Below are 25542 nucleotides of genomic sequence, written 5' to 3'. Positions count from 1 at the left end.
CGACACAGGGACACTAATCAGGATCCTTCTGCAGTAAAGCTTTAATGCGTCTTGAGAGAGAGAGAACATAAGCTTACAAAAGCGGAGACCCCGAGCCAAGAATCCCGTCCCCTAATAAAGGCTGACAACCGCCACCTTGGACGTGTCACCCTATGATTGGCTGCAGCTCATCGGACCATATGACCCCACGGAATAGGCAGAGATCAAGGAATGGAAAGTTACCCAGTGCCTGCGCCCATTAACTTGTTTACATTCGGTGCCTGCCGGATGCAGGCGCCATCTTGTAATGGAGAATGCAGGGACGGCTCCCTACACCTGATTTCTCTGCAAACCTAAAATGTCTGTCTCTGTTATGGGATCTCCATTCTTGTTATCTTCTATTCTTCCCCTGACTCAACCTTTCTGCTCCCTCATGTCCTCCTCATCCCTCCTCTTCTCCCCTTCTCATTCTCCTAGCTCCCTCCCCCCTCTTCCCATTTTCCCAATTTGCTCAGGAGATCTTGCCCCTTTCCCCTTCTCCAGGGGACCATGTATGTCTCTCTTAGGGTCCTCCTTGCTTACTAGCTTCTCTGGCAGTGTGGATTGTAGTCTGGTAATCCTTTACTCTGTCTAAAATCCACATATGAGTGAGTACATACCATGTTTGTCTTTTAGTGATTGTAAGGTTACCTCACTCGGAATGGTTTCTTCTAGTTCCATCCATTTTCCTGCAAATTTCAAAATTCCATTGTTTTTTCCCGCTGAGTAGTACTCTGTTGTGTAGATGTACCACATTTTCTCTATCCATTCTTAGGTTGAGGGGCATCTAGGCTGCTTCCAGTTTCTGGCTATTACAAATAGTGCTGCTATGAACATCGTTGAACAGATGTCCTTGTTGTAGGAATGTGCTTCTTTTGGGTCTATGCCTAAGAGTGGAATTGCTGGATCTTGTGGTAGACTCATTCCCATTTTTTGAGGAGTCGCCATACTGATTTCCAAAGTGGCTGTATGAGTTGGCACTCCCACCAGCAGTGGAGGAGTGTTCCCCTTTCTCCACATCCTCTCCAGCATAAACTGTCATTGGTGTTTTTGATTTTAGCCATTCTGACAGGAGTAAGATGGCATATCAGAGTTGTTTTGATTTGCATTTCCCTGATGGCCAAGGATGTTGAACACTTTCTTATGTGTCTTTCAGACATTTTAGATTCCTCTATTGAGAATTGTCTATTTAGTTCTGTCCCTGAATTTTTAATTGGATTGTTTGGTGTTTTGGAGACTAGCTTCTTGAGTTCTTTGTATATTTTGGAGATCAGCCCTATGTCAGATGTGGGGTTGGTGAATATCTTTTCCCAGTCTGTGGGCTGCCATTTTGTCTTGCTGACTGTGTCCTTTGCCTTACAGAAGCTTCTCAGTTTCAGGAGGTCCCATTTATCAATTGTTGATTTCAGTGTCTGTGCTACTGGTATAATGTTCAGGAAGCAGTCTCCTGTACCAATTAATTCAAGGGTATTTCCCACTTTGTCTTCTAATAGGCTCAGTGTGGCTGGGTTTATGTTGAGGTCTTTGATCCATTTGGACTTAAGTTTTGTACAGGGTGATAGGCTTGGGTCTATCTGTAGTCTTCTACATGTCTGAATCCAGTTAGGCCAACACCGTTTGTTGAAGATGTTCTCTTTGTTCCATCATATAAATTTGGATTGTTTGCCAAAAATCAGGTGTTCATGGGTGTGTGGGTTAATATCAGGGTTTTCAACTCTATTCCATTGGTCTACCTGTCTATTTTTGTGCCAATACCAAGCTGTTTTCAGGACTATAGCTCTGTAATAGAGCTTAAAGTCAGGGATGGTGATGCCTCCAGAAGTTCCTCTATTGTACAGGGTTGTTTTGGCTATCCTGGGTCTATTGTTTTTCCATATAAACTTGAATATTGTTCTTTCAAGGTCTGTGAAGAATTGTGCTGGGATTTTGATGGGGATTGCATTGAATCTGTAGATTGCTTTTGGCAAGATTGCCATTTTTACTATGTTGATTCTACCTATCCAAGAGCGTGGGAGATCTTTCCATTTTCTGGTATCTTCTTTAATTTCTTTCTTTAGAGAGTCAAAATTCTTCCGGTACAGGTCTTCACTTATTTGGTTAGTGTTACCCAAAGATATATTTTATGTTGTTTGTGGCAATTGTAAAGGATTATGTTTCTCTGATTTCTTTCTCCACCAATGTGTCATCAGTATATAGTAGGGCTACAGATTTTTTTGAGTTAATCTTGTATCCTGCCACTTTGCTGAAGATGTTTATCAGATGTAGGAGTTCCTGGTAGAGTTTTTCGGGTCTCTTATGTAAACCATCATATCATCTGCAAATAGTGAAAGTTTGACTTCTTCCTTTCCGATTTGTATTCCCTTGATCTCCTTTTGTTGTCTTATTGCTCTAGCTAGGACTTCAAGGACAATATTGAAGAACTATGGAGAGAGTGGACAGCCTTGTCTTGTTCCTGATTTTAGAGGAATTGCATTGAGTTTCTCTCCATTTAATTTGATGTTGGCTGTCGGCTTGCTGTATATTGCTTTTATTATGTTGAGGTATGTTCCTGTTATCCCTGGTTTTTCCAAGACCTTTATCATGAAGGAGGTGTTGGATTTTGTCAAAGGCTTTTTCGGCATCTAGTGAGATGATCGTGTGTTTTTTTTTTTCCCTCAGTCTGTTTATATGGTGAATTACATTGATGGATTTTCATATGTTGAACCATCCTTGTATCTCTGGGATGAAGCCTACTTGATCATGGTAGATGATTTTTCTGATGTATTCTTGGATTTGATTTGCCAGTATTTTATTGAGAATTTTTGCATCAATGTTCATGAGGGATATTGGTCTGTAGTACTCTGTAGTTGTGTCTTTGTGTGGCTTGGGTATCGAGGTTATTGAAGCCTCATGAAAATTGCTTGGCAATGACTCTTCTGCTTCTATTGTGTGGAATACTTTGAGGAGAATGGTATTAGCTGTTCCTTAAATTTCTGGTCAAATTCTGCAGTGAAGCCATCTGACCCTTGGCTTTTTTTTTTTTTGGTTGGGAGATTTCTGATGACTGCTTCTATTTCAATAGGGGTTATAGGTCTATTTAAGTTGCTTATCTGTTCTTGATTTAATTTTGGTAAGTGAAATCTGTCCAGAAAATTGTCCATTTCCTTTAGATTTTCGAATTTTGAGGGATACAGGTTTTCAAAGTATGACCTGATGATTCTCTGGATTTCTTCTGTGTCTGTTGTTATGTCCCCCTTTTCATTCCTGATTATTTTAATTTGTACTTTCACTCTCTGCCATTTGATAAGTTTGGATAACGGTTTGTCTATCTTGTTGATTTTCTCAAAGAACCAACTCTTCATTATATTGATTCTTTGTATTGTTTTCCTAGTTTCCATTTTATTGATTTCAGCCCTCAATTTGATTATTTCCTGGTGTCTGCTCCTCCGGGGTGTATTGGCTTCTATGTGTTCTAAAGCTTTCAGTTGTGCTGTTAATTCTCTAGTGTGATTCTTCACCTGTTTCTTCATGTGGGCACTTAGCGCCACGAAATTTCCTCTTAGCACTGCTTTTAAAGTGTCCCATAAGCTTGGGTATGTTGTGTCCGCATTCTCATTGAATTCTATGAAATCTTTAATTTCTTTTTTTATTTCTTCTTTGACCCAGGAATTGCGAAATTGGGTGTTACTTAATTTCCATGAGTTTGTAGGTTTTCTGCAATTTGTGTTGTTGTTGAATTCTAACTTTAAAACATGGTGGTCTGATAAGATACAGGGGGTTACTTCAATTTTTTTGTACCTGTTGAGGTTTGCTATGTTGCCAAAGTATGTGGTCAATTTTAGAGAAGGTTCCACGTGGCACTGAGAAGAAGGTAAATGGTTTTGTATTTGGATGGAATGTTCTATAGAGATATCTGTTAAGCCCAATTTTGCCATAATTTCTATTAGTTCCTTTGTTTCTTTGTTAAGTTTCTGTCTGGTGTTCCTGTCCAGTGGTGAGAGTGGGGTGTTGAAGTCTCCCACCATAAGGGTGTGTGGTTTCATGTGTCATTTGAGTTTTAGTAATGTTTCTTTTACAAACGTGGATGCCTTTGTATTTTGGGCATAAATGTTCAGAATTGAGACTTCATCCTAATGGATTTCTTCTGTGATGAGTAGGAAGTAACCTCCTTCATCTCTTTTGATTTTAAAGTCCAATCCGTTGGATATTAGGATTGCTACCCTGCTTGTTTCTTAGGTCCATTTGATTGGAAAATCTTTTCCCACCCTTTAATTCTTAGGTACCGTCTGTCTTTGAAGTTGAGGTGTGTTTCCTGTATGCAGCAGAAGGATGGATTCTGTCTTCTTATCCATTCTGCTAATCTGTGTCTTTTTATAGGCGAGTTAAGACCATTAATGTTGATGGATATTAATGACCATTGATTGTTCATTCTTATTTGTTTTTGATTTGGTGGTGGTGGCGAAATTATGTGTGGGATTCTATCCCTTTTTCCTTTTGGCTGTTGGTATAATGGGATTATCTATTGCCTATATTTTTCTGGTTGTAGTTAACTTCCTTGGGTTGCAGTTTTCCTTCCAGAACTTTCTGTAGGGCTGGATTGATGGGTATGTATTGCTTGAATCTGGTTTTGTCATGGAATATCTTGTTTTCTTCATCTATATTGATTGAAAGCTTTGCTGGGTATAGTAGTCTGGGCTGGCATCTATGGTCTCTTAGTGTAGGTAGAATATCTATCCAGGACCTTCTGGCTTTCAGGGTTTCCGTGGAAAAGTCAGGTGTAATTCTGATAGGTTTGCCTTTATAAGTTACTTGACCTTTTTCCTTTGCTGCTCTTAATATTTTCTCTTTATTCTGTATCTTTGGTGTTTTGATTATTATGTGGTGAGGAGACCTTTTTTGGTTCAGTCTATTTGGTGTTCTGTAGGCGTCTTGTACTTTCATTGGCATGTCTTTCTTTAGGTTGGGAAAGTTTTCTATGATTTTGTTGAATATGTTTTCTGTGCCTTTGAGGTGGATTTCTTCACCTTCTTCTATACCTATTATCCTTAGGTTTGGTCTTTTCATGGTAGCCCATATTTCCTGCATATTTTGTGTTAGGGATTTGTTGGACTTAAGATTTTCTTTGGTTGATGATTCTATTTCCACTAGTGTGTCTTCAGCTCCTGAGATTCTCTCTTCCATCTCTTGTAATCTGTTGGTTATGCTTGCATCTGTAGTTCCTGATAGTTTACCCAGCTTTTCTATTTCCAGCATTTCCTCAGATTGTGCTTTCTTTATTGTCTCTATTTCAGTTTTTACGTCTTGAACTATTTCCTTGAGAGATTTGTTGATCTTATATTTTTTGGTTTGTTTTTTCTTCCATTTCTTTGAGGCCCTCTATCATTGTCATGAAGATGTTTTTAAGGTCCTTCTCTTCTGCTTCATCTGCACTGTGATGTTGAGGTCTTGCTGGTGTATGGTTCCTAGTCTCCGGTGGTGTCATTTTGGGTTTTCTGTTGCTGGATGTGTTTTTACCCTGTCCTCTTCTCATCCTTTCTTCTGGTGGATGTAGCAGGAATCTCTTCCTCTCCTGGTGGGTATGGGACCAAGGTTCCCTTCTGTTAAATGCAAACAGTTGCAATACTCTGATATCTGTCCTCTTCTTGTGGATGGAGGTGGCACTGTTACGGGAGCCTTGGCAGTGTTCAGGTGTGGTGTGTCCTACTTCGGAGTTCGGATCCGGTGAGCAGACCCCTGGCATCAGAGGTCTCTGACAGGGCCACCGAACCGGAACCAGAACCAGAAACAGCCCGGCCTACCAGGGCCGGTGGATGGAGGTGGAACTGGCCAGTCTCTTCTATTTTTAGAAAACATACACCCACACAACTTGAGTTTTGCTTCTCACAATCCCCTCCTAATGTTTATCATGTTAATTTTTTATCTCTCACAGCTGCTGCTGGGGTTGATGCAGGCGGACAAGAGTGTCGTCCACTCTAAGGATATGGCGGCTCAGCTCTTAGTTCATGAAGCCAGCCGAGTATTTCATGATCGGTTCATTGAACCCAGTGAGAAGAGCCTTTTCTACCAGCTTCTCTCAAAGGAACTCCAGTGCCATCTGCAGGTGTGTTCTTAAGCATCTTTCAAGTGGAATTCTGAGCATGCACACACACAAATGTTGTTTTAGGAACGTCTTCAAATATGTCTGTAATATTAATGAAAGCAACTTTTGTCCTCTTGAGAATTCTGTCCTTCCTTGAAGATGTCTGAGAACGAAATTTAAGATACAAGCGGAGTGATGAAGCCTTGATTCCTTTGTTTGTGATTCTGGCCCCTCAGAACACCAACACTAACTACCTCCCTCTCCACAGCCAGCAGAAGTGCTCAGCCGGAGGAGTTGCCCAGACTCCTCATCTCTCTCCACCCCTTGACCTTTAGCCTCCTTGCTGCCTCTTTTAATGTAGGTCACAGAGAATTGGTAACCACTGACTTGAAGTGAGTCTTGAGACTCGGTGGGCCAGTGAGTTGGCCCTCGTCCCTGCATCCCCCTCAAACACCCGAAGAGGATGTTAAGGGCGTAGCTGAGCAATAGTGAAGCAGAATTGCAGAATGCAAACTGGATCCGCAGAGCTCTACTTATATCAATGTGCACATGAACACATGTGCACATATATGTAAATATGTGTCTGTATATGAATATTTAAATATGCACACTATGCTTCTGAGCTAATTACAAAATCATTGAGATTTTAATCTAGACTCATCTTAATATTATCGTTTATGCTGACTCTATCACTTTGATCCACCCACCAGCCTGCCCCCTCTTGTCAACCGTCTAGGTCCCCACAGTTCTTCCCACGATACAGGTGTTCTCTGCCTCCCTGGAGCTGCTACTGGGTCGTGCCTCGGTGCCATCTCTTCCCCAGTCCTTCCCGTGAGGACTGGGTCCCCAGCCCTTCTAGTCTTACCTGTATTTCAGCATCCTGAGAGGCAGTGGGATCTGGAGATTTTAAACTCAGCTTTTGCCGAGGTTCAAAGCCCAGGTCCTCCCCTCATGAGCAAATGGCCTTGAGCCGATGGTCCCTCTGTGCCTTGGTTTTCCGATGTCTAAGTAAGGGCAGTGATTTTCTACCTCATGGGTCTGTGGTGAGAATGAGCAACTCTAATGAAAATGAAACATTTAAAATTGTTTCTGATACACAGTGATCCATCAAAGCTACTATGATACTATGATACTATGATACCATGTCTACATTTTAAAGATTTGTTTATTAAATGTACATGGATGTCTTGTTTGCATGTTTTCTGCACACCAGAAGAAGGCATCAGATCCTACAAAATTACGATTACAGACAGTTGTGAGTTCCCATATGGGTGCTGGGAATTGAACCCAAGACCTCAGTAGAGCTGCCAGTGCTCTTTTTTTTTTTTTTTCAGAATTAGAAACACGATTGTTTTACATGACAATCCCAGTTCCTTCTCCCTCCCCTCCTCCCCTGCAGACCCCCCCCCAACTAAAACCCTACCTATCACATATCCTTTCTGCTCCCCCTGGATGGTGAGGCCTTCCATAGGGTGTCATCAGAGTCTATCATATCCTTTGGGATAGGGCCGTGTGTCTAGGCTCAGGGAGTATTCCTCTATGAGGAATGGGCTCCCAAAGTCCACACCTATGCTAGGGATAAGTACTGAACTACTACAGGAGGTCCTGTAGATTTCCGAGGTTTCCTCAATGAAATCCATGTTCCTGGGGTCTGGATCAGTCCCATGCTGGTATCACAGCTATCAGTCTGGGGAGCAAGAGCTCCCCATTGTTCGGGTCAGCTGTTTCTGTGGGTTTCACCAGCCTGGTCTGGACCCTTTGCTCTTCACTCTTCCTTCTCTGCAACTGGATTCCAGTTCAGTTCAGTGATTAGTTGTGGGTGTCGGCTTCTTCTTCCACCAGCTGCTGGATGAAGGCTATAGGATGGCATATAAATCAGTCATCAATCTCATTATCAGGGGAGGGCAGTTAAGGTAGCCCTCCTCTGTTGCTTAGATAGTTAGCTGGTGTCATCTTTGTAGATCTCCAGACATTTCCCTAGTGCCTGATTTCTCTGCAAACCTAAAATGTCTCCCTCTGTTATGGTATCTCCATTCTTGTTATCTTCTATTCTTCCCCTGACTCAACCTTTCTGCTTCCTCATGTCCTCTGCATCCCTCCTCTTCTCCCCTTCTCATTCTCCTAGCTCCCTCCCCCCTCTTCCCATTTTCCCCATTTGCTCAGCAGATCTTGACCCTTTCCCCTTCTCCAGGGGACCATGTATGTCTCTCTTAGGGTCCTCCTTGTTTACTAGCTTCTCTGGCAGTGTGGATTGTAGGCTGGTAATCCTTTACTCTATGTCTAAAATCCACATATGAGTGAGTACATACCATGTTTGTCTTTTTGTGATTGGGTTACTATAGGGAGACACCCTAGCCCCACCCTGGGACAGGTACCAGGTGGACCCAGGACTCGCCCATAAGGGCGTGGTGTAGGAAAGCCAAGGTGACGTAAGGGAGGCTTCTTAAAGACGGCTCGTGGAGACCCGAGCCCTTTTTGTTCTGGCCACGCTTGCTGGGTTCCTGTAACCTCGCTCTGGCCTGTGTTTTGCCCTGGTGTTTTCTTGAATAAAGAGACTTTAATCCGTTCAGGTTACCTTGCTCAGAATGGTTTCTTCTAGTTCCATCCATTTTCCTGCAAATTTCAAAATTCCATTGTTTTTTCCCGCTGAGTAGTACTCCATTGTGTAAATGTACCACATTTTCTCTATCCATTCTTAGGTTGAGGGGCATCTAGGCTGCTTCCAGTTTCTGCTGCCAGTGCTCTTAGTGCTGAGCCATCTCTCCAGCCCCCTACACTTTATACACAGGAAAGAAATTTGGTGGAAATAACCTGAACCGAGAGAGAGAGAGAGAGAGAGAGAGAGAGAGAGAGAGAGAGAGAGAGAGAATGACTCTAAACCTGTGTCCTGCTACCCTGGGCATCTCACATTCAGCATGTTGGAAACCACTCCTCGTCTGCATTCATGGCACCCTCTCCGCCATCAAGATGCCCTGCACTGGTGTTGGTCTTTGTCTCCAGGCCTCTGTGTATGCCAGAAGTCTGAACATGTGCCCCGGTATTCCAGCCAGAGTTTAGGTTGCCCCTAAAGCTGCAGACCCCTCCCCATGGCTCACTCCTGGACACTGTCCAGGACTCTGGTCAGAAAGACCGTGCCCCACTGTGAGCAAAGTCTAAAGGAGGTCCGCCACTCAGGAATGGGGCAGTGGTCATGGAAGGCATGGAAGATGATGCCTCAGTTAGAAAAGATGGATCAGTCCTTTAGAACTGCCGGGCATAGCAATGCATGTGTGGGTGGTAACTGTGTTTTATTTAGTTTTATTTCACAGTGTAATGACTTTGTACCCTGTACATATATGAAACCATAATTTGTCAGTTTACAGTACAGATCATTTTTTAAATTCAGAGTGTACTTTTGACCTTAGGGTAGCCTTTTCTGGCCAATAGCAGCCTCCTTCTAGATGGTAACTCTTCTTTGTATGAGACTGCAGGACTTGCCTCTCACACACCTGACTTAGCTCTTTCCAGTCTACACACCTCGTAAGGACAGACTTGGTGATTTATATAAATCTGTGGAATTCAGCTTTGTAAAAAGCATTCAACACATATATCTAGGACAAATGACTAAAGAGTGAATGAAGGGGCAGGGCTAGCCAGATGACAGTGCTGAGCAGAGGAAGGTTGCACAAGCTTGCACAGGGGTCAAGTGATGGCATCATCACCCAACCCCAGGATGTCTGATGTCATACAGTCTCTCAACCATCATGCCATCCCGTCCCCAGACCACTATTGGCCAAGTCAATTACTCCTGAACATCCACCATGAATTTCCAGTGCTATATAGCAAGCGAGATACACACTAAGGATTCCTGTAACTTGTGTAGACATGGCCTGCAGCCACCGTCAGCCAGGAGCTACAGGGTACCTTGCCAGAAGCTCTGATAAACCAGCACAAACACCCAGCCTTTGAACAAGAAGGGAAAGAGCCATTCACTGTGGCTGGTTTTAGAGAGGAGGAAAACTATGAGACAATTGGCAAATGGGGGAGAGTTAGCAGCCTTGGTATGAAAGAGAACCAAAAACGTGCAAACTAGACAAGAAAGCAACTGTATAAAGCCAACCGTACAAGGCCACAGGACCAGGGTGGTTACTGACTGCTGGCTGAGGAAGAACCCTTTTCCCACATTGTCAGTGAAGCTATGGGCTATCTACCCCCAGCCACAGTACTCTCTGCCCAAAGGAGAGTTTGTGGACAGAACTGTATCTCAAGATTCTTGACTTTACTTGTAACACTTGTATTTTATTACAAGCATTTAAAAAAAAAAAGATTATTTCGAAGAGGGGTCCACAAGCTTCACTTCCCGAAAGAACACACATGTACACATACGTACATATGCACACATACACACACAAAAAAAAAAAAAAAAAAACAGGTTAAGAAACTGAGTCCTGGTATTCACTGCCAGAAGCTTCTATGACAGACAGATTGATCTGGGTAAAAGACAGGATTTGAATGTAAAGACAATGAAATCTGAGTATCAGTTGAGTGCTCACTGAATTCTTATCTGCAATAGATTTACTGGGCACATGAAAGCCTGATGAATAACCCGACTGTATTTGTGGACTTCATGGATGTAAACAAACCTCACAGAAAAAAGATCTACCGGAGCGTCAGTAACTTCGACAAACTTCTTGGCATACTTCAGGAATTCCAACAGAAGCTGGGTTCAACAGCTCTGGAGGTAAAGATACAGCATTTGAAAACCTGAAGAGTGCTTCACATGGGTGTGTTTACTTGTGTGTACATGTATGTATGTATATATATATATATATATATATATATATATATATATAATATGTTAAGGTGCGTGTGCCTGAGTTGGGGGGGGAGGAATGTGCCCTCCCATTTCAGAGCAGACCATCAGAAACCCAGTTGTTTGTGGCTCTCTCTAGACTTTGTCCCGGTGACATCTAATTGTGAAGATGGGGTGTAGCTGAGGCACTGGGGAATTGAATAGCAGAGAGATGGAGTCAAATGCAAGAGAATATAGCAACCAGGGTCCAGAGTGACAAACACGCGCCATGGCTGTGGCTCTTTTCATCTTTTCCGTTGCTGTCATGAGCAGAGACATGCTGAAGCAGAAACGCCAAGCAAACCACAGACCCCATGCATAATTTCCTAAGTCTCTCCCGACAGCCACTGCCAATACAGAGCAATAGAAAAGCAACCTAGATACCAATTTTCTGCTCTTCATCCTGTCCCCTCATCCCCATGTCTTTCCAGGTCAGCTCACTAGACTGTTCGCAAAGGAGTGAGTGAGCCGATTGTGAACATTTGTCTTCTCTAAATGTTGACATAGACTGTTAACTGGGTCTGGGTCACCACCACCATGCTACTAAACAGAGTCACTCACACTCCTGTTTCCTTGTATGTAACACTATCATACATATTTGATACACTTTTCTAAACCTGTAATTCGTTTATTTGCTACATTTCTTCTGCTAGATGTCTCATTCAATTGTATTCTTCAAAGAAGCTATAGAACACATTACAAGAGCTACCAGAATCCTCCGACAGCCAGGGAGTCACATGTTACTGGTATGACTTTCAGTTTTTCAAATTTTTTTTAAGTTTGCAAAATAAAAATTCAGAATCTCCAGTAAAATCTAAATATAGAAGCTGTATTCAAATAAATTATGAAAAATCCCGGTAACTGAGTCATAGAACAGGATCCCATTGTTTACAGAAGAAATTCACTGGCACAGGGACATGTTATTTATTTGGGAAAGGCCTTGGGTATGGCTAAACAGATGTGCTTGGCACCACATGTAATGTATCCTAGCATTAATCTAGAATCTACGCAGGTGGAGCCTGGCTTCAAAAATAGTACACTAAGTTGGATATTGATTTAGAAATAGGAGCCATTGCACAAAGATGTGTTCCTTATGAGAATAAGTGGCAGCTCAATTAACAAAGTGCCAAGTACTTGTAACAGAGAAAAGGTTTTAGAAAGCAAAATAAAATCCGCAATATTGGACCAGCAAGATAGCTCAGTGGGTGAAAGTGCTTGCTTGCTGCTAAGCGTGGGTTGGATCCCGAGACCCACATGGTAGAGAGAGGACCTACTGCAAGCGCTCTCCTGACCTCTATACTCAGGCTGTGTCATGTATGTGCATACACATTCACACACATAATAAATAATGTGATAGAACAATTTTAATCCATGATATTTAGCCAGTTGTATAGAAATATTATTTAATTTGTTTTTATGGCTACCATTTATATTTTTTTCTCCAAAAGAGAAGACTTTATCTTGCATGTAACACTAGATTTTGACTTAGAGAATCTTTTCTTAAGTAGGCATTTGAACAAAATTAACTAAAAGGCATTTTTAGAATGAGAAAGTAGAATCAAGAAGCACAATACAAAATAAATCTCCCCTCCCACCACCACCAGCTGTTTTCTTCCCATTTCCTCTGTCTAGGACTCCAGCCTGGGGGATGGTGTTGCCTACTAGGGTCAGCCTTCTCGATTCAATTAGCCTAAAACTCCCTCACAGACATTTGTCTCCAAGGTGACTATAGATCCTGTCAAATTAGAAAATAGCTTGGGAAAATGAAAAGCAATTACACTACATGCCTAAAGCAATACTTACAGGAAAATCTATAGGAAATCTATTAGATCTAAGTGCTTATACTTAAAAAGAAAACTTAAAAGTCAATAGCCTCGATTTCTGCCTTAGGAAACTACCCCAACACACAAGCTAGTAAGCTGAAAAAGGACATGGTAAATCATAAAGGTATATTACTAAGAGAAATCAGGTAATCTGGAAAGTGGTATGCTTACATGATTCCAATTATATAGGAGTATCAGTGGTTGCCAAGAGTTTGCTCAAGAGGGAAGCTCCAACAGTCTTCTTAATGTGGTGAAATTCTGTTTGATAATGAAATCATGAATGCATTACACTATGACTTAGTTTGGGCTTCTCTTGCTGTGAGGAGACACCATGACCATGGCAACTCTTATAAAGAAAGCATTTAATTGGCGTGGCAGCCTACAGTTTCAGAGGTCCAGTCCATTATCATCATGGCAGAGAACAGGGAGCGTGGTGGCATGCAGGCAGAGGTGCTGCTGGACCTGAAAGCGCTACATCTTGACTCAGGGGCAACAGGAAGTTGACTGACTGTCACACGGAGGGAAATTTGAGAAAAGAGACCTCAAAGCCCGCCCCCACAGTGACACACTTCCTCCAACAAGATCAGACCGCCTAATAGTGCCACTCACTCTGGGGACCATTTTCTTTCAAACCACCAAGCTATGTATTTGTCAAAACCATGGAGCTTCACAGCTAGACTGAACCTTAGTGTTTGTAATTTTGTTATTTTTAAGACAGGGCCTGACATGTCCCAGGCCACCCTCCTTTCTCTACCTCCCAAGTGGTGGGATTACAGGAGCGTACCACCTCGCCCTATTTTATGTGGTGTGGGGATCAGCCCAGGGTTTGGTCCAGTGCAGGCAAGGGATGCAACACAGCTGCATCCTCAGCTCAGGATTCACAAATACATGTGAGGTAATTTCATCATCACCAAAAGAACATTCATGATTGCCTAAAAGAACCCCCTATCTACTTTCATATGAATGAAGCATTGGGTATTGATAATGGTGCACTATTGGTTTACAAGTCAATTTGTGCTATTTCTCCAGGTATCAGTAAAATTTCACGTATTTTAAGAGGCTATGAAGATGTTAAAATGTAAGCAATTGTCTTATAGTCTGAAATAGCTTACTGTGAATATTTCTAGCATAAATAAAGAGAAAAGTACTTATTGATCAGTTCCCAGAAAGTACATAGGAATCACTCCCTTTGTTTTTGTGGGTATTTAATCATTTGTGTGTGCTAAGGAACGGAATTCAGGGTCTGGTCCTTGTTAAACGAGTAGTACTCACCTGTGATACATCCCTAACTCCAAGACGTTATGAATCCGATGTTCGGCTTTTTGGTTTGTTTTCCAAAGATTGGAATAGATGGATGTGGAAAAGAAACGTATGCAAGCTTAGCCTGTTACATAGCAGAACACAAAGTACACCGCGTGCCTGCAGCCCACAATTATGTGATCTCAGATTTCAAAGACATGTTTAAAAATGTGTTTATTCAAACTGGCTTGGAAGGGATCCCCACTGTTGTCATGGTTGCCAACTTACAAGAAGAACAAGTAAGTGCTTGATGTCTTTTTGACTTGCTAAAGGTTGGTGTTGATGCCCCCAGGAAGGTTCACACTTATGTGTGTGAGTTTTCTATTATGGAGCCGTTTCAACCCTCTGTAATCATCCAGTTATAGCCCATGGGCTGTGTTTGTAATCATGCCATAGCTCTAGGTAAACACCCAGCAGAAGTATTTCCTGTCTTTGTTGTTTCCGTTTTAATCAACAGATTGGAAGTGATTCCTCCCTGTAGCAAAATCATCCACTTTGTATCAAAACTAGTTCCGTTCTCTGCCCCCAGATGTGTTTGTAACTTAGTGTGCTGTAGCAACTTGGAGCATTTCCCTTTCTCTCCTTTATCACTATTGGGGTTTTCCTTGCAGATTTGTTTCTGACAAACAAGCAAAACTTCCCCCACTATTTTGTACAAATTGTGTCCTTTCACTGTCAAAGCTTAATTACGAATGTCACCAAAGGTCCTATTTACTCCTTATGACAAAATTCAAGGAAATGTTGTACATGACTTGTGTTTTGATAAAAATATACTTTAAAAACCCCATCCTGCTTTTTCTCCTGATTCTGGGTCTCTTCTCTGGCTACCAAAATTTTTCGACTGACTGCCATATTTGAGAATAAATGAAGTTTTGTGTCATATCTGTCATATTTTATAAGAATCTAAATTTTCTGCTTTTTGCTGTGTATTCATCATTTCCCCAAATCTAAACACCCTGATCCACTGATCCGCGTGAAGCTTATCAAACAGCCTTTCTTTCTAGTTTGGAGAGATGCTGTTCCTGCCATGCTTGGAGCCCACCATTCTATTTCATCAATGGTTTTATAGAAAGCCATCTCTGGCCAAGAGCGGAGATGAACATGGTGAGACGAGGCTTGTTTAAATTAAAATAATACCTCCGCCATGCTATTTCTAGCTTTTCTTCTGGTGAAACACAGATGTGGCTGTGTTGAGGTTTCTATGAACTGCTTGACACAAGTCCCTGCCCAGCTCACTGCTATGTACCTTAACCCATGGCACATGATATCCACTGGGTACCAAGCATATGTCTCCCCGACATGTTGGAATTGATGGGTGGGTTGATGAGGCTTATCTTGATGAGACTGAACTAAGATGTCAGCTGTCTTGGTAAGTACCTTCAGTTACCCTGGAGTGCCCATGCTTTCTCAGTTTGTTTAAAGAAGAACGTATGATTCATCCATCTCATTAGTCTGTGTTTCACTTAAGGAGTCATTTATGGAAGACTTGAACTACATTGTCAATGGAGGAAAGGCTGCTAGCATGTTTGAAAATGAGGAGCTGGATTCCATTGTTATGAGGATTAGAAATTTTGTGGAGCATTCTGATTTAATGGATGACAAGAAATACTTACTTACATTATTCCAAAAGGTACTGTTTTGAAACTCGACTTTATCAAATTGTCCTGGTAAATTTAAAGTAAAGCATGCTTATAATTCTGTAAGTGATTTTCAACTTGTATATAATCTCTTTAGTTCATCAAATGAGTTTTAAAAAGCTAAAATAATATCCAGTGCTCCTACACAGAGACACAGCATGCCCTGGGTGTCCCAAAGATTGACAAATCTGAGGCTAAATGACTAATCGTTTTCTAAAATAAAACGAAAGAAAAAACAACTGCTTGTAAGGAGATGAAAACCTCCTCTCCAGCTTATTTTTTTACATTGAGATCCTTCCCTGAGTTCAATAAGGGTTCCATTTCAGTTACGTTGGTATCAAGTCAGGAAAAGCAAGGATTCTTTTCACCCCTTTGAACACCACTAGGATTGAGCAGGAAAGAAAATATATGTAAGAGAGAGAGAGAGAGAGAGAGAGAGAGAGAGAGAGAGAGAGAGAGAGAGAAATTGTCTACAAAGGGCAAGGAAGAAAGCAGCAGTGGGGGTCTCAGAAGCTCCAGTTGGATGGCAGACACAGATCTAACAGTGCTCCGGGCTTTTGTCTGTCTGCCTTGATGTCCTGATGATTAAACATGTGACTTGCCTAATGAATCATCCCTGGAAGATTTGAACTCTACTACTGATCAGGAAAAATGCCTAACATTAGAAACTGAGGAATGAGATTCTTCGTTATATCACAACGAGGATTAGATCATTATTGTCTTGTATCCATGGCTATCTGGCATTGGGTAGCCAAGAGTGTAATGAACTATAGCTATAATTACTCAACCCAGACAAAAATGTGTGCTGGGGAAGGGCCTTACTGGGGGGGGGGGAGCGGTGCATGCTTTTGGGTAAGGGAATTTGAAAATTAAACCTGGATGCCCACATTTCCATGACAGATGCTTTTTTTGTGCTACAAGAACATCAGTTCTTTGAAATCCCAGAGATGGAATCACGGTTGATAGAGAACAAACATGATGAGAGGTTGCTTGGATGCCCCTACAGTCTTTCTGCTTTTCAGCCTTGCTGTGCTTATTTAGAAAATAAGTTACCTAGAGATGGCAGTAATTTGGATTCTGAGTTAATAGAAACGTGCCGTCTGGTGGGCCCCTCCAGTTCTGTGGACTTGTTGTAAAGTGGCACATGGAAATGGAAGGAAAGGACCTTGGGTCCTGTGGCCAGTCTTGACAAATACCCAACAACAGCAGTTGAGTTGGGTCTTAGGAGCAAAGCGGGTACAGGCAAACTTCAGAAGTGGTCTTGTATTCATATTCTCATTCTAGGACATTTGATTACACATGGCACAAAGGAACTTGCTCAATATGCAAAGTGGTGTGTTGCTGAATGAAGTTTTGAATGAAATTAATATTTATCTTAATCATAAAAAAAAGAAACTGGCAATTAGTCTAAGACCTATGCATTTTCTAATATTGCCTTGCCATAACCCACTAACTCTTAAGACCTTGTTCCTACTGTGGTCTCTCCATGCTCTCTTTCAGGTCTGACCTCTAATCTGACCTCTGTCTTACTTTGCATTTCTGTGCACGCTAAAAGCACACACCCCAGGGAAGAGTTAGCGGTAGACTCATCATCGTTGTCTAAGCACCACCCGTCTCCTCCCGCTTTGTAAGAGTTAGTACTGGATCCACCATCTGAAGTCAACAAGGCCAGTTATATGGGGCAGAAGGGCTCTGTGGGCTTCTGGTTTGCCTGCAAGAGCCCTGTTGATGGCACATGCATGTGAAGACACACACACACACACACACACACACACACACACACACACACACACTCAGCTAGTCTATAAAAGTCTATCCATTTAGGAAATAGCTGAAACAAGTTTTCAACTGAGTTTTTGATATAGTATCATTTCCAAAGTAGGGGATTACATTTTAACAATGTGTGTGATTCTGTCAATTTCAGAGGGTATCTAAGAATCTGCATGTTTTTCTGATCATGAGTCCTGTAGGATCTAATCTCCGCCATAAATGTAGAATGTACCCTTCGATGATTACCTCCTGCACCATCAACTGGTTCCACAAGTGGCCCGATGAAGCTCTCCTTATTGTGGCCAATTCCTACCTGGGAGAAAGGGTGAAAGTAGAAAACAAGGAGGTAAGTGCCTAAAGCCCATGAAGGGCGTGGCTTTGGGTCAGCATGTGATCACATCTCTGAGTAGGCATCTGTAAGCTAAGCTGTGTGATGCTCAGTTATATATCCTGATTCTTTATGAGCTCCACATCTGTTGTGCCTGCTACCCGCCTGTTTTAAGGCTACCTAGGGTCTACACTGCCTAGGGATACCTCTGTTACCATCCTTCCGTGAGGCTTCTGCAGCCGTTGGAGTATTTCCCAGAGTGTCCTGCTATTGCTAACATTCCAAGAGCCCTGTGCTGGCTGGTCTTATGTCAACCTGATACAAGCTAGAGTCATCTGAAAAGGGGGTGAGAGCACCTCAATTAAGAAAATGTCTCCATAAAATCAGGCTGTAGGGCATTTTATTAATTAGTGATTGGTGGGGGAGGTCCCAGTCCATTGTGGGTGAGGCTCTCCCCGGGCTGGTGGTCCTGGGTTCTATAGGAAAGCAGGTTGAACAAGCCAGGGGAAGCCAGCCAGTAAGCAGCTCCCCTCCATGGCCTCTGCCTTCAGGTTCCTATCCTGCTTGAGCTCCTTCCTGTCCTGACTTCCGTCAGTGGTAGTCTATGATGTGGAAGTGTAAGTCAACTAAACGCTTCCCTCCCTGACTTGCTCAGTCATGGTAGTTCATCACAATAGTGACCCTAACTAAGACAAGCCTTGACTATTGATGCAGAAATTAGAGCCCAAGCTGCAAGAGTAAATCTGGTGTGCCCTTAGTCACTCATTGTTGTCCCACTACCTCCTCATTCTCCCATCTTTGAAACCCACATGACCCTGGTGCTACCCAGGGCCCGCCTGTGTCACTCTGCATCTCAGAAACACTACAGGGCTTCAAGTTACTGCCCATTCTTCTCTTTTTATATTCTCTTGTAATTTTTTAAAATTGTCATTCTTCAGGATAAAATAAAACAGTTTGCCTCAACATGTGTCGAAATCCACAAAAGTATGAAAGAGTTGAGCACCAAGTACTTTGAAGACACTGGAAGGCACTATTACGTCACCCCCAATAGCTACTTGAAGTTTCTGGAGACGTTCACACACATTCTGAGCATGAGACAAGAGGAGATGACGATAAAAAGGTAAGGCTTCCAGTAAAATAGAAATGTGTGTTTTTACATACGCAATTTTATTTACAAAAAAAATAGACACAAATACAAAATAGTGAATTTGAATATTCCTTTCTCATGGAGGCCTTGGGGCCAACACTATGGTGGATCATAAGGAGACTGTCCCGCCTCCTTTGCATGTGTCCAGAGGCCGCCCATCACAGCAGAACCTACAGGTGTGCCAATGAGAAGTCAGTTCTTGCTAGATTCGGCATATCGCCTACACAGACATCGGGAACAAGTGCAGACAGTGCCCACTTACACCATTGATGGCTGCAAGTGCCATTCCCTGTGACTTTGGGGATAAGACCAAAAGAAATGGCCCAGTGGCTGCAGCACAGATAGCTGAGAACACTTGTCACACTTCACAGAAATGGCCCAGTGACTGCAGCAGAGGTGGCTGAGAACACCGTGTCACACGGCCATAAATCACTGTATAGGTGGCTGCCGTGGCTGAGAATAAAGGGGAAAGCACAAGGCAGGAAGCCTCAGACTTAATTAGATCTCTTGTTGTTATTGGAGGACTGTCTTTTACATGTTCTTTGGCAATTTGATACGTACATACATACATACATACATACGTACATACGTACGTACATACGTACATACGTACATACATACATACGTACGTACGTACGTACGTACATACAATGTATCTTGATCATGCCCATCCCCACCTTTTCCCTCCAGCCTCCCTCAGCGTGTCCCCCTACTGTGCTTTCATGCCCTTTTCCTTTTTTACTGTCTTTAAATAACCCATGAGTCCGATTAGTGCTGCTTGCTGGGACATGGACTGATGTTGTTGACGTGAGCTTATGCAATGAGCATAGGGGCAGTACCTGGCCGTGGCATGTCCAGAAGACAGCTTTCTCAACCCACCTCCCATCCTCCAGCTCTCACATACTTCTCACCCTCTTTTTAACTTTTACACAGTGCTAGGGGTGGAACCCAGGGACTCGGGTGTGCCCTGCCAACACTGCCACTAGCTTACACCCACAGCCCTCATACATAACCAGAACCCAGGAAGACACCGAGACTCGGTCTTATGGCAACCTCCCAGGAAGACAGTAAATGGACTGGAATCAGCCTTGTAACATCTACTCACAGATATTCCGAATTCTCACATGGTGGGGGAAATCACAGGAGTTTGCTGAGAGTCAGAACCATTGCAGTCAAGCCTTGCCTAGATGACCTTCAGGCGCCATGGAACAAACACTCTAATACGAGTCTGCCGCAGGCCTGCTGTGTGTCCAGCTAACAAGTCTTTAAAAGGAAAAGCCACCATCAGGTCCCTTTGGACAGAATCCATTCAGGTCATCTTGTGGAACATTGAAAGAGAGTAGCTCTGGTGATGACTCCCACTTAGAAGCTAAACCACAGTCAGACTCCCTGCCTGGAGCCGAGCCACATGGCTCACCCTGGTGTTGCAAGAGGTACTGGCAGTTATACATACTCTGCCCCAGCTGGTCAGCAGGAGCATCACTGCTCACAGGAAGAGCTTAGTCTGTGTTCGACGAGTGCATCCGAGCCTGGTGTTTACGGAAAAGGAAAGGGCAGCCTCTATCGAGTTGGGCTAATGTGGGTTCAGGATTAAATTTTCTTTGAGCTTTTGTTAACAGCACTAGGTGGGTATAAAAGACTGTATCGGTTAAATGCAGAGCAGTTTGGACAGTCAGAACCCAGGCTACAAAAGCCACACAGTGTTCAGAAGTGAATCTTACTCTCCTGCTCCAGTGGAGGCACCCACCTTCTGGAAGTTTCTGTCAGACTAAGATTTCTGTGGTTAGGCAGTTAAATCGAGGTGAGGACAGCCTAGGTAAAGTGACAAGCTTCTCTCCAGATGAGAATCAAGAGAGAATAGTGGACCTTCCACTCCTGTGTCTAGGGTCTGTGGGAGACTGCTGCCATCCACTCGTGGCCATGTAACTGGTGTGATTAGACCCTGTCACCAACACTGTATGCCCAAAGTGAGTCTGTTTTCTTCTTTCTGTAACACGCCCGTTAACAAGTTGAGAAAAGTCCTCTTGACTCCCAGTTTTATTTTTGTTGTGAATTTTATCGTGTTTTGATACATTTTCAGTTGACCTGGTCTGATTTTTCCTGCTTTAGAATATTAATACAGGTGGGTTATATGCCAGTTGACTTTCAAGTCCTGAATCAGTCTTTAATCCCTTAAATATAAACCCAGCTTGATCATGATGTGTAGTTCTTTAGAGGCTTTTGATTTTAGTTGCTACTACTCAGTTGTGTGTCTTTTCCTTCTTTATACAGGTGAGCACCCCTAATAATGGCATCTAACACTTGGGATGTTAACAGAAGGAGCTGGAAAAGCTTGAGGCTGTTGAGACTTCAGATGGAGGTTGCTCAGCCTGAGCAGTCTAAAATTCAGCGCATCCCCACATCCAGAGCGCTCGAGGGTCCTAAGCGTCTCCGATAAGGGAGGGTCAGCCTGTGCTTTACTTTCTCTCCAGGAATCGCTTCCACATGGGGCTATCCAAGATTCTGGAAGCAACCGTATTAGTCACAGACATGCAGGAAGAACTTTTGATTATTGGCCCTCAGATAGAACAAAAAACAAAGGTACTTTTAGTCTTAAATCTCTCCCTAAAGGTTCTGTAGTTGGGTCCAGAAGAGTGTTTGAAAGCCGAGCGTCTGCTACCTAACAAATAAGTTAGCCATGACGTCCCTTTGCAACTTTGAAGAAATTATATTTTAACAATTAATATGATCCTATGTCTTAATTAAGTTTAATATGGCTGGGATAAAAATACTGTGACTAAAAGCAGCTTGAGGAAGAAAGGGTTTATTCAGCCAATGTTTCCTTCCACATTACAATCTGTCAGTGAGGGAAGTAAGCACTGGAACTCAGGCAGGGCAGGAACCTAAAGGCAGGAGCAGAGGCAGAGGCCATGGAGGAGGGCTGCTTCCTGGCCTGCTCCTCCTCACTTGCTCAGCCCTTACACAACCAAGGACCACAATGGGTGTCCTCCCCCATCAATCATCAACCACTAAAATGCCCCCAGAGACCTGCTTCCAGGCCAGTCATATGGAAGCGTTTTCTCCATTAAACTTTGTTCTTCCGGATAACCCAGTGCCTATCAAACTGACATACAAACTTACCAGCCCCATAACTAACGACAGAAAATTACCTTACAGGAGTCCCTAGGTAATCAGTTAACTCTATCAGAAATCTGCTATGATCATTTGCAGGCTGTTAATTAGTTTAAAAAGCTATTGCGTGTGTTTTTTGTTTTGGGGTGTGTATGTGACGGGGGTGTGAGTGTTGCTAGAGATTAAATCTAAGACCTGACACTATGCAAGCTCTCTACTGCTGTGGCATACCCGCCCCCACTCTTGCTATCTTCATATATATTCTCTTTCTGGGACTCCAGTTATGCTCTTGTGAGACCCTTTTTATAAAGTTATGTTTATCTGGGTGAATTGCCTGTATGTATGCATGCATGTATATATGCATGCATGTATATATGTATGTATTGTGCATATATGCATGTATTACACGTGTAACGCAGTGCCTGTGGAAGTCAGAAGAGGGAGCTGGAGTTACAGACAGTTGTGAGCCGCCATGTGGGTGCTGGGGATTGAACCTGGGTCCTCCGGATGAGAAACCAGTGCTCTTAACCCCTGAGCCACGTCTCTAGCCCCTTGTCATCTTGATGTGTGTAAAATCGTCTTTATGGTAGCCATCCTGATTACTCTTTTACATAGACTTCAGGCTAATTTCTGTGTTATACAGTTACTAAAATATTTTAATGCCTGCTCCGAAGAAACCGTGTCAAAGTTCATTCTAAGAATTGTCTGATTCGTCAGGAAAAAGAAGCCCTGATGGAAAAGCTGCGGAAAGATTCGCAAATAGTTGAAAAAGTGCAGGTGCTTGTGAAACAGGACGAGGAAATTGTGGCCGAGGAAGTTAGGATTGTGGAAGAATATGCTCAGGTGAGCTGAGGGTCAGGGAACCCCCCACACACACTGCCCTGAACCCCCACTGTGAAGGCAGTGGTCCAAAGATGGACAGCTTTGTTTTTCCTGAGGCAATACGTACTGAGCCCCCACTCCATACCGGAGGCCGTTAGGGGAAGATGGGCGCACAGTGGCGAAGGCCAAGGGTGCCTGTCCCAGGGAGCTCTGCAGGCTTCACTGAAGCTCACATGAGCCATGTCACGTGGGCCACGCCTCCAGGTGCAGCATCTGCAGGGAGCCAACCAGCTCTTGAGGATGACTGTTCAACTGTGCCCTTCTGTCTTTCCCTTGGGAAACCCTGTATTCCCTTCCATCTCTCTGTCACAATTCCAGCAGGAGCCAGCATGGTTCTGCAGATTGTTTGCTCAATTCTAGTCTGATCACTAAGCCAATCCTTCTCAACAAAGCAACCACATACATTGGAATAAATTGATTTACCAGTTACACCATGAGCTGCAGTCGCTGGCTAATCTCCCGAAGCACAAGTCAGTCCGAGGACAAGGCTTATTGTGAACCACAGTGCTTGTCAACGTAGATCTCAAGTTGTTCTCCACATAACTTCAAAATGTTTCCTTGGGCTTACATAGTGAGACTGTGTCCTAACTGGCATAGAACTTGGTATATAGAACAAGTGGGCCTTGAACTCACAGAGATCCACCTGCCTCTGCCTCTTCAGTGCTGGAATCAAAGGCATACACCCCCACAACCTGGCTCAGCTGGCTTAACTGATTAGCTCTTCACTGTTTTTGTTGTTTCTGTTTTGTGAGATGGTCTCATTATGTAACCCTAGCTAGCCTGAAACTTGCTCTGTAGACCAGGCTGCCTCAAACTCACAGACTCAGCCTTCCCAGTGCTAGGGCTGTAGGTGTGGCCACCACGCCCAGTTCTTGGTCATCATCACCAAGCCCCCCTCGTAGCAGAGCCACTCCTCAAAGGGCATGCCCACACCATGTTGAGTCTGAAAGACAAGGCCAAAGCCACCCAGCTTTTCTGCTTCCTATGGGTTCCTTCTCACCGGGGGTTGGATAGCACATCACATTTCATTTATAAAATGTTGCCCATGGCAGAACATGCCATTAGTGTACACATGTCTAAGTCAGACTATAAAAATGCCAAACCACATTTCTCATCAACATTCCGACAACTTTCAATATGAAACTACTTTGGTTCATATATAGTGAGGATTGCGTCTTCATTGCAGAAAACTACCAGTGAGCTAAAAAGCGTGCTGCCTGCTTTAGAGAAGGCAAGAGTGGCCCTAAATGCCCTGGATAAAAGTGATGTTTCTGAATTAAGGTGAGTAATTGTCTCTTTTGAGATAAAACACCTCTGAATAGAACTAAAAAAAAAAAAATGTGTGGTAAATTCTGCATTCCAATTTTATATTAACTAATTTGTGTCCATTTGGTTACTGGAAGTTTCTCATTACATGTGATATTTATCATATGTTATTGGTTTTAAGGCATGACAGTATTTTATGGACCCTTAAGAGCGGAAAATTACCACCCAGCTAAGACTGAGAGCCATTTGTTATAAGATAAATTGCCATCTCTGATATGTAAAACTTTACGTCCTAGACCAGGTAAAGCAAAGCATTGTCTGAACTGCAGTTAGAACAGTGTTGATGCTCCAGCACTCATTCCAGGGTGACTTGAGGAACCTGCCAAGAACAAGGAGACTGCAGTGCTGACACATTCCTCAAGGGGGCGCCATGGGAGCCCTAGTGTGTCTTTTCCAAACCATGTACTGGTGTGTGAAGAAAAAGAATGAAGAGAAAAATCCCAGAAAGGCCTAGAAGAAATGAAATATGATGGAGTACAAAGGCTTGAACCTTTTGATCCTGATTTTAATCTTTGGGTGGGATATTTTTAACTTGAGGTTTCCATAACGAAACCCATTATTCTGCAGACTACCTTAACCATTTATGTAGGTGATGTCTAAAAGGCTGTGTATGTGATGTGGGATTGCTTACAGGGAGACTGACTTTCAGCATGCTCACCCTGTCTTACAGAGTGTACGCACGCCCCCCCTTCCTCGTCCTGACAGTCATGAACGCCGTGTGTATCCTCCTACAGAGGAAGCCTAACTGGGCAACGGCCAAGCTGCTGCTCTCTGAGACTGGCTTCCTAAAGAAACTGATAAACCTTGACAAGGACAGCATCCCTGATAAGGTAAAACACCCATATCTGGTGAGTATGTGATAGATAGATGGGTTCCATATTTGCAGTCCACAGACTCGAGCAGAAGTGCTAAAATTGGTTCTCAAATTATAGGTGAAAATTTAAATTGGATTTAAGTATGAAATGTATTACAGATGGAACACGGTGGTAAGTACTAAAAGAGAAAGGAGGAGCCAACAAGATGATAAAGGGGTTCATCACCAATCCTGACAAGCATGAGTGTGACCCCAGAATCCCTGTGACAGGAGAGAACTGACTTGAACAAGTCACCCACAAACGACCTCATGTGTGTCCCAGTACCTGTGTGTGCTCGAACACGTGTACACACACACACACACACACACACACACACACACACACACACACACGAGAACACACACACGATAAATGCTAAAACGAGAACAGGAGAGCATAGTTTCCTCATGAAAGTGTTCTCCTATAATCCTCATATTAAGCATACATCTTGAGCAGAA

At 43.1% G+C, this 25542-nt stretch overlaps 1 protein-coding gene across 1 annotated transcript in view; it reads left to right on the top strand.

The window, feature by feature from the left end:
* The window catches only part of Dnah14 (dynein axonemal heavy chain 14), a 197374-nt gene that overhangs the window by 117641 nt on the left and 54191 nt on the right, over nucleotides 1–25542 (top strand). Inside the window, 11 exon segments of the mRNA XM_035445296.1 lie at nucleotides 5927–6097; nucleotides 10629–10796; nucleotides 11561–11653; nucleotides 14071–14268; nucleotides 15498–15659; nucleotides 17591–17782; nucleotides 18703–18884; nucleotides 21383–21491; nucleotides 22740–22865; nucleotides 24091–24185; nucleotides 24901–25060. Of these exon segments, the coding sequence (XP_035301187.1) occupies nucleotides 5927–6097; nucleotides 10629–10796; nucleotides 11561–11653; nucleotides 14071–14268; nucleotides 15498–15659; nucleotides 17591–17782; nucleotides 18703–18884; nucleotides 21383–21491; nucleotides 22740–22865; nucleotides 24091–24185; nucleotides 24901–25060 (1656 nt within the window).

Source organism: Cricetulus griseus, chromosome 5, assembly GCF_003668045.3.
Source record: "Cricetulus griseus strain 17A/GY chromosome 5, alternate assembly CriGri-PICRH-1.0, whole genome shotgun sequence".
In the NCBI taxonomy this organism is placed as follows: domain Eukaryota; kingdom Metazoa; phylum Chordata; class Mammalia; order Rodentia; family Cricetidae; genus Cricetulus; species Cricetulus griseus.
The sequence above is the reverse complement of the archived record's forward strand: the minus strand, read 5'-3'. Positions and strand labels throughout refer to the sequence as shown.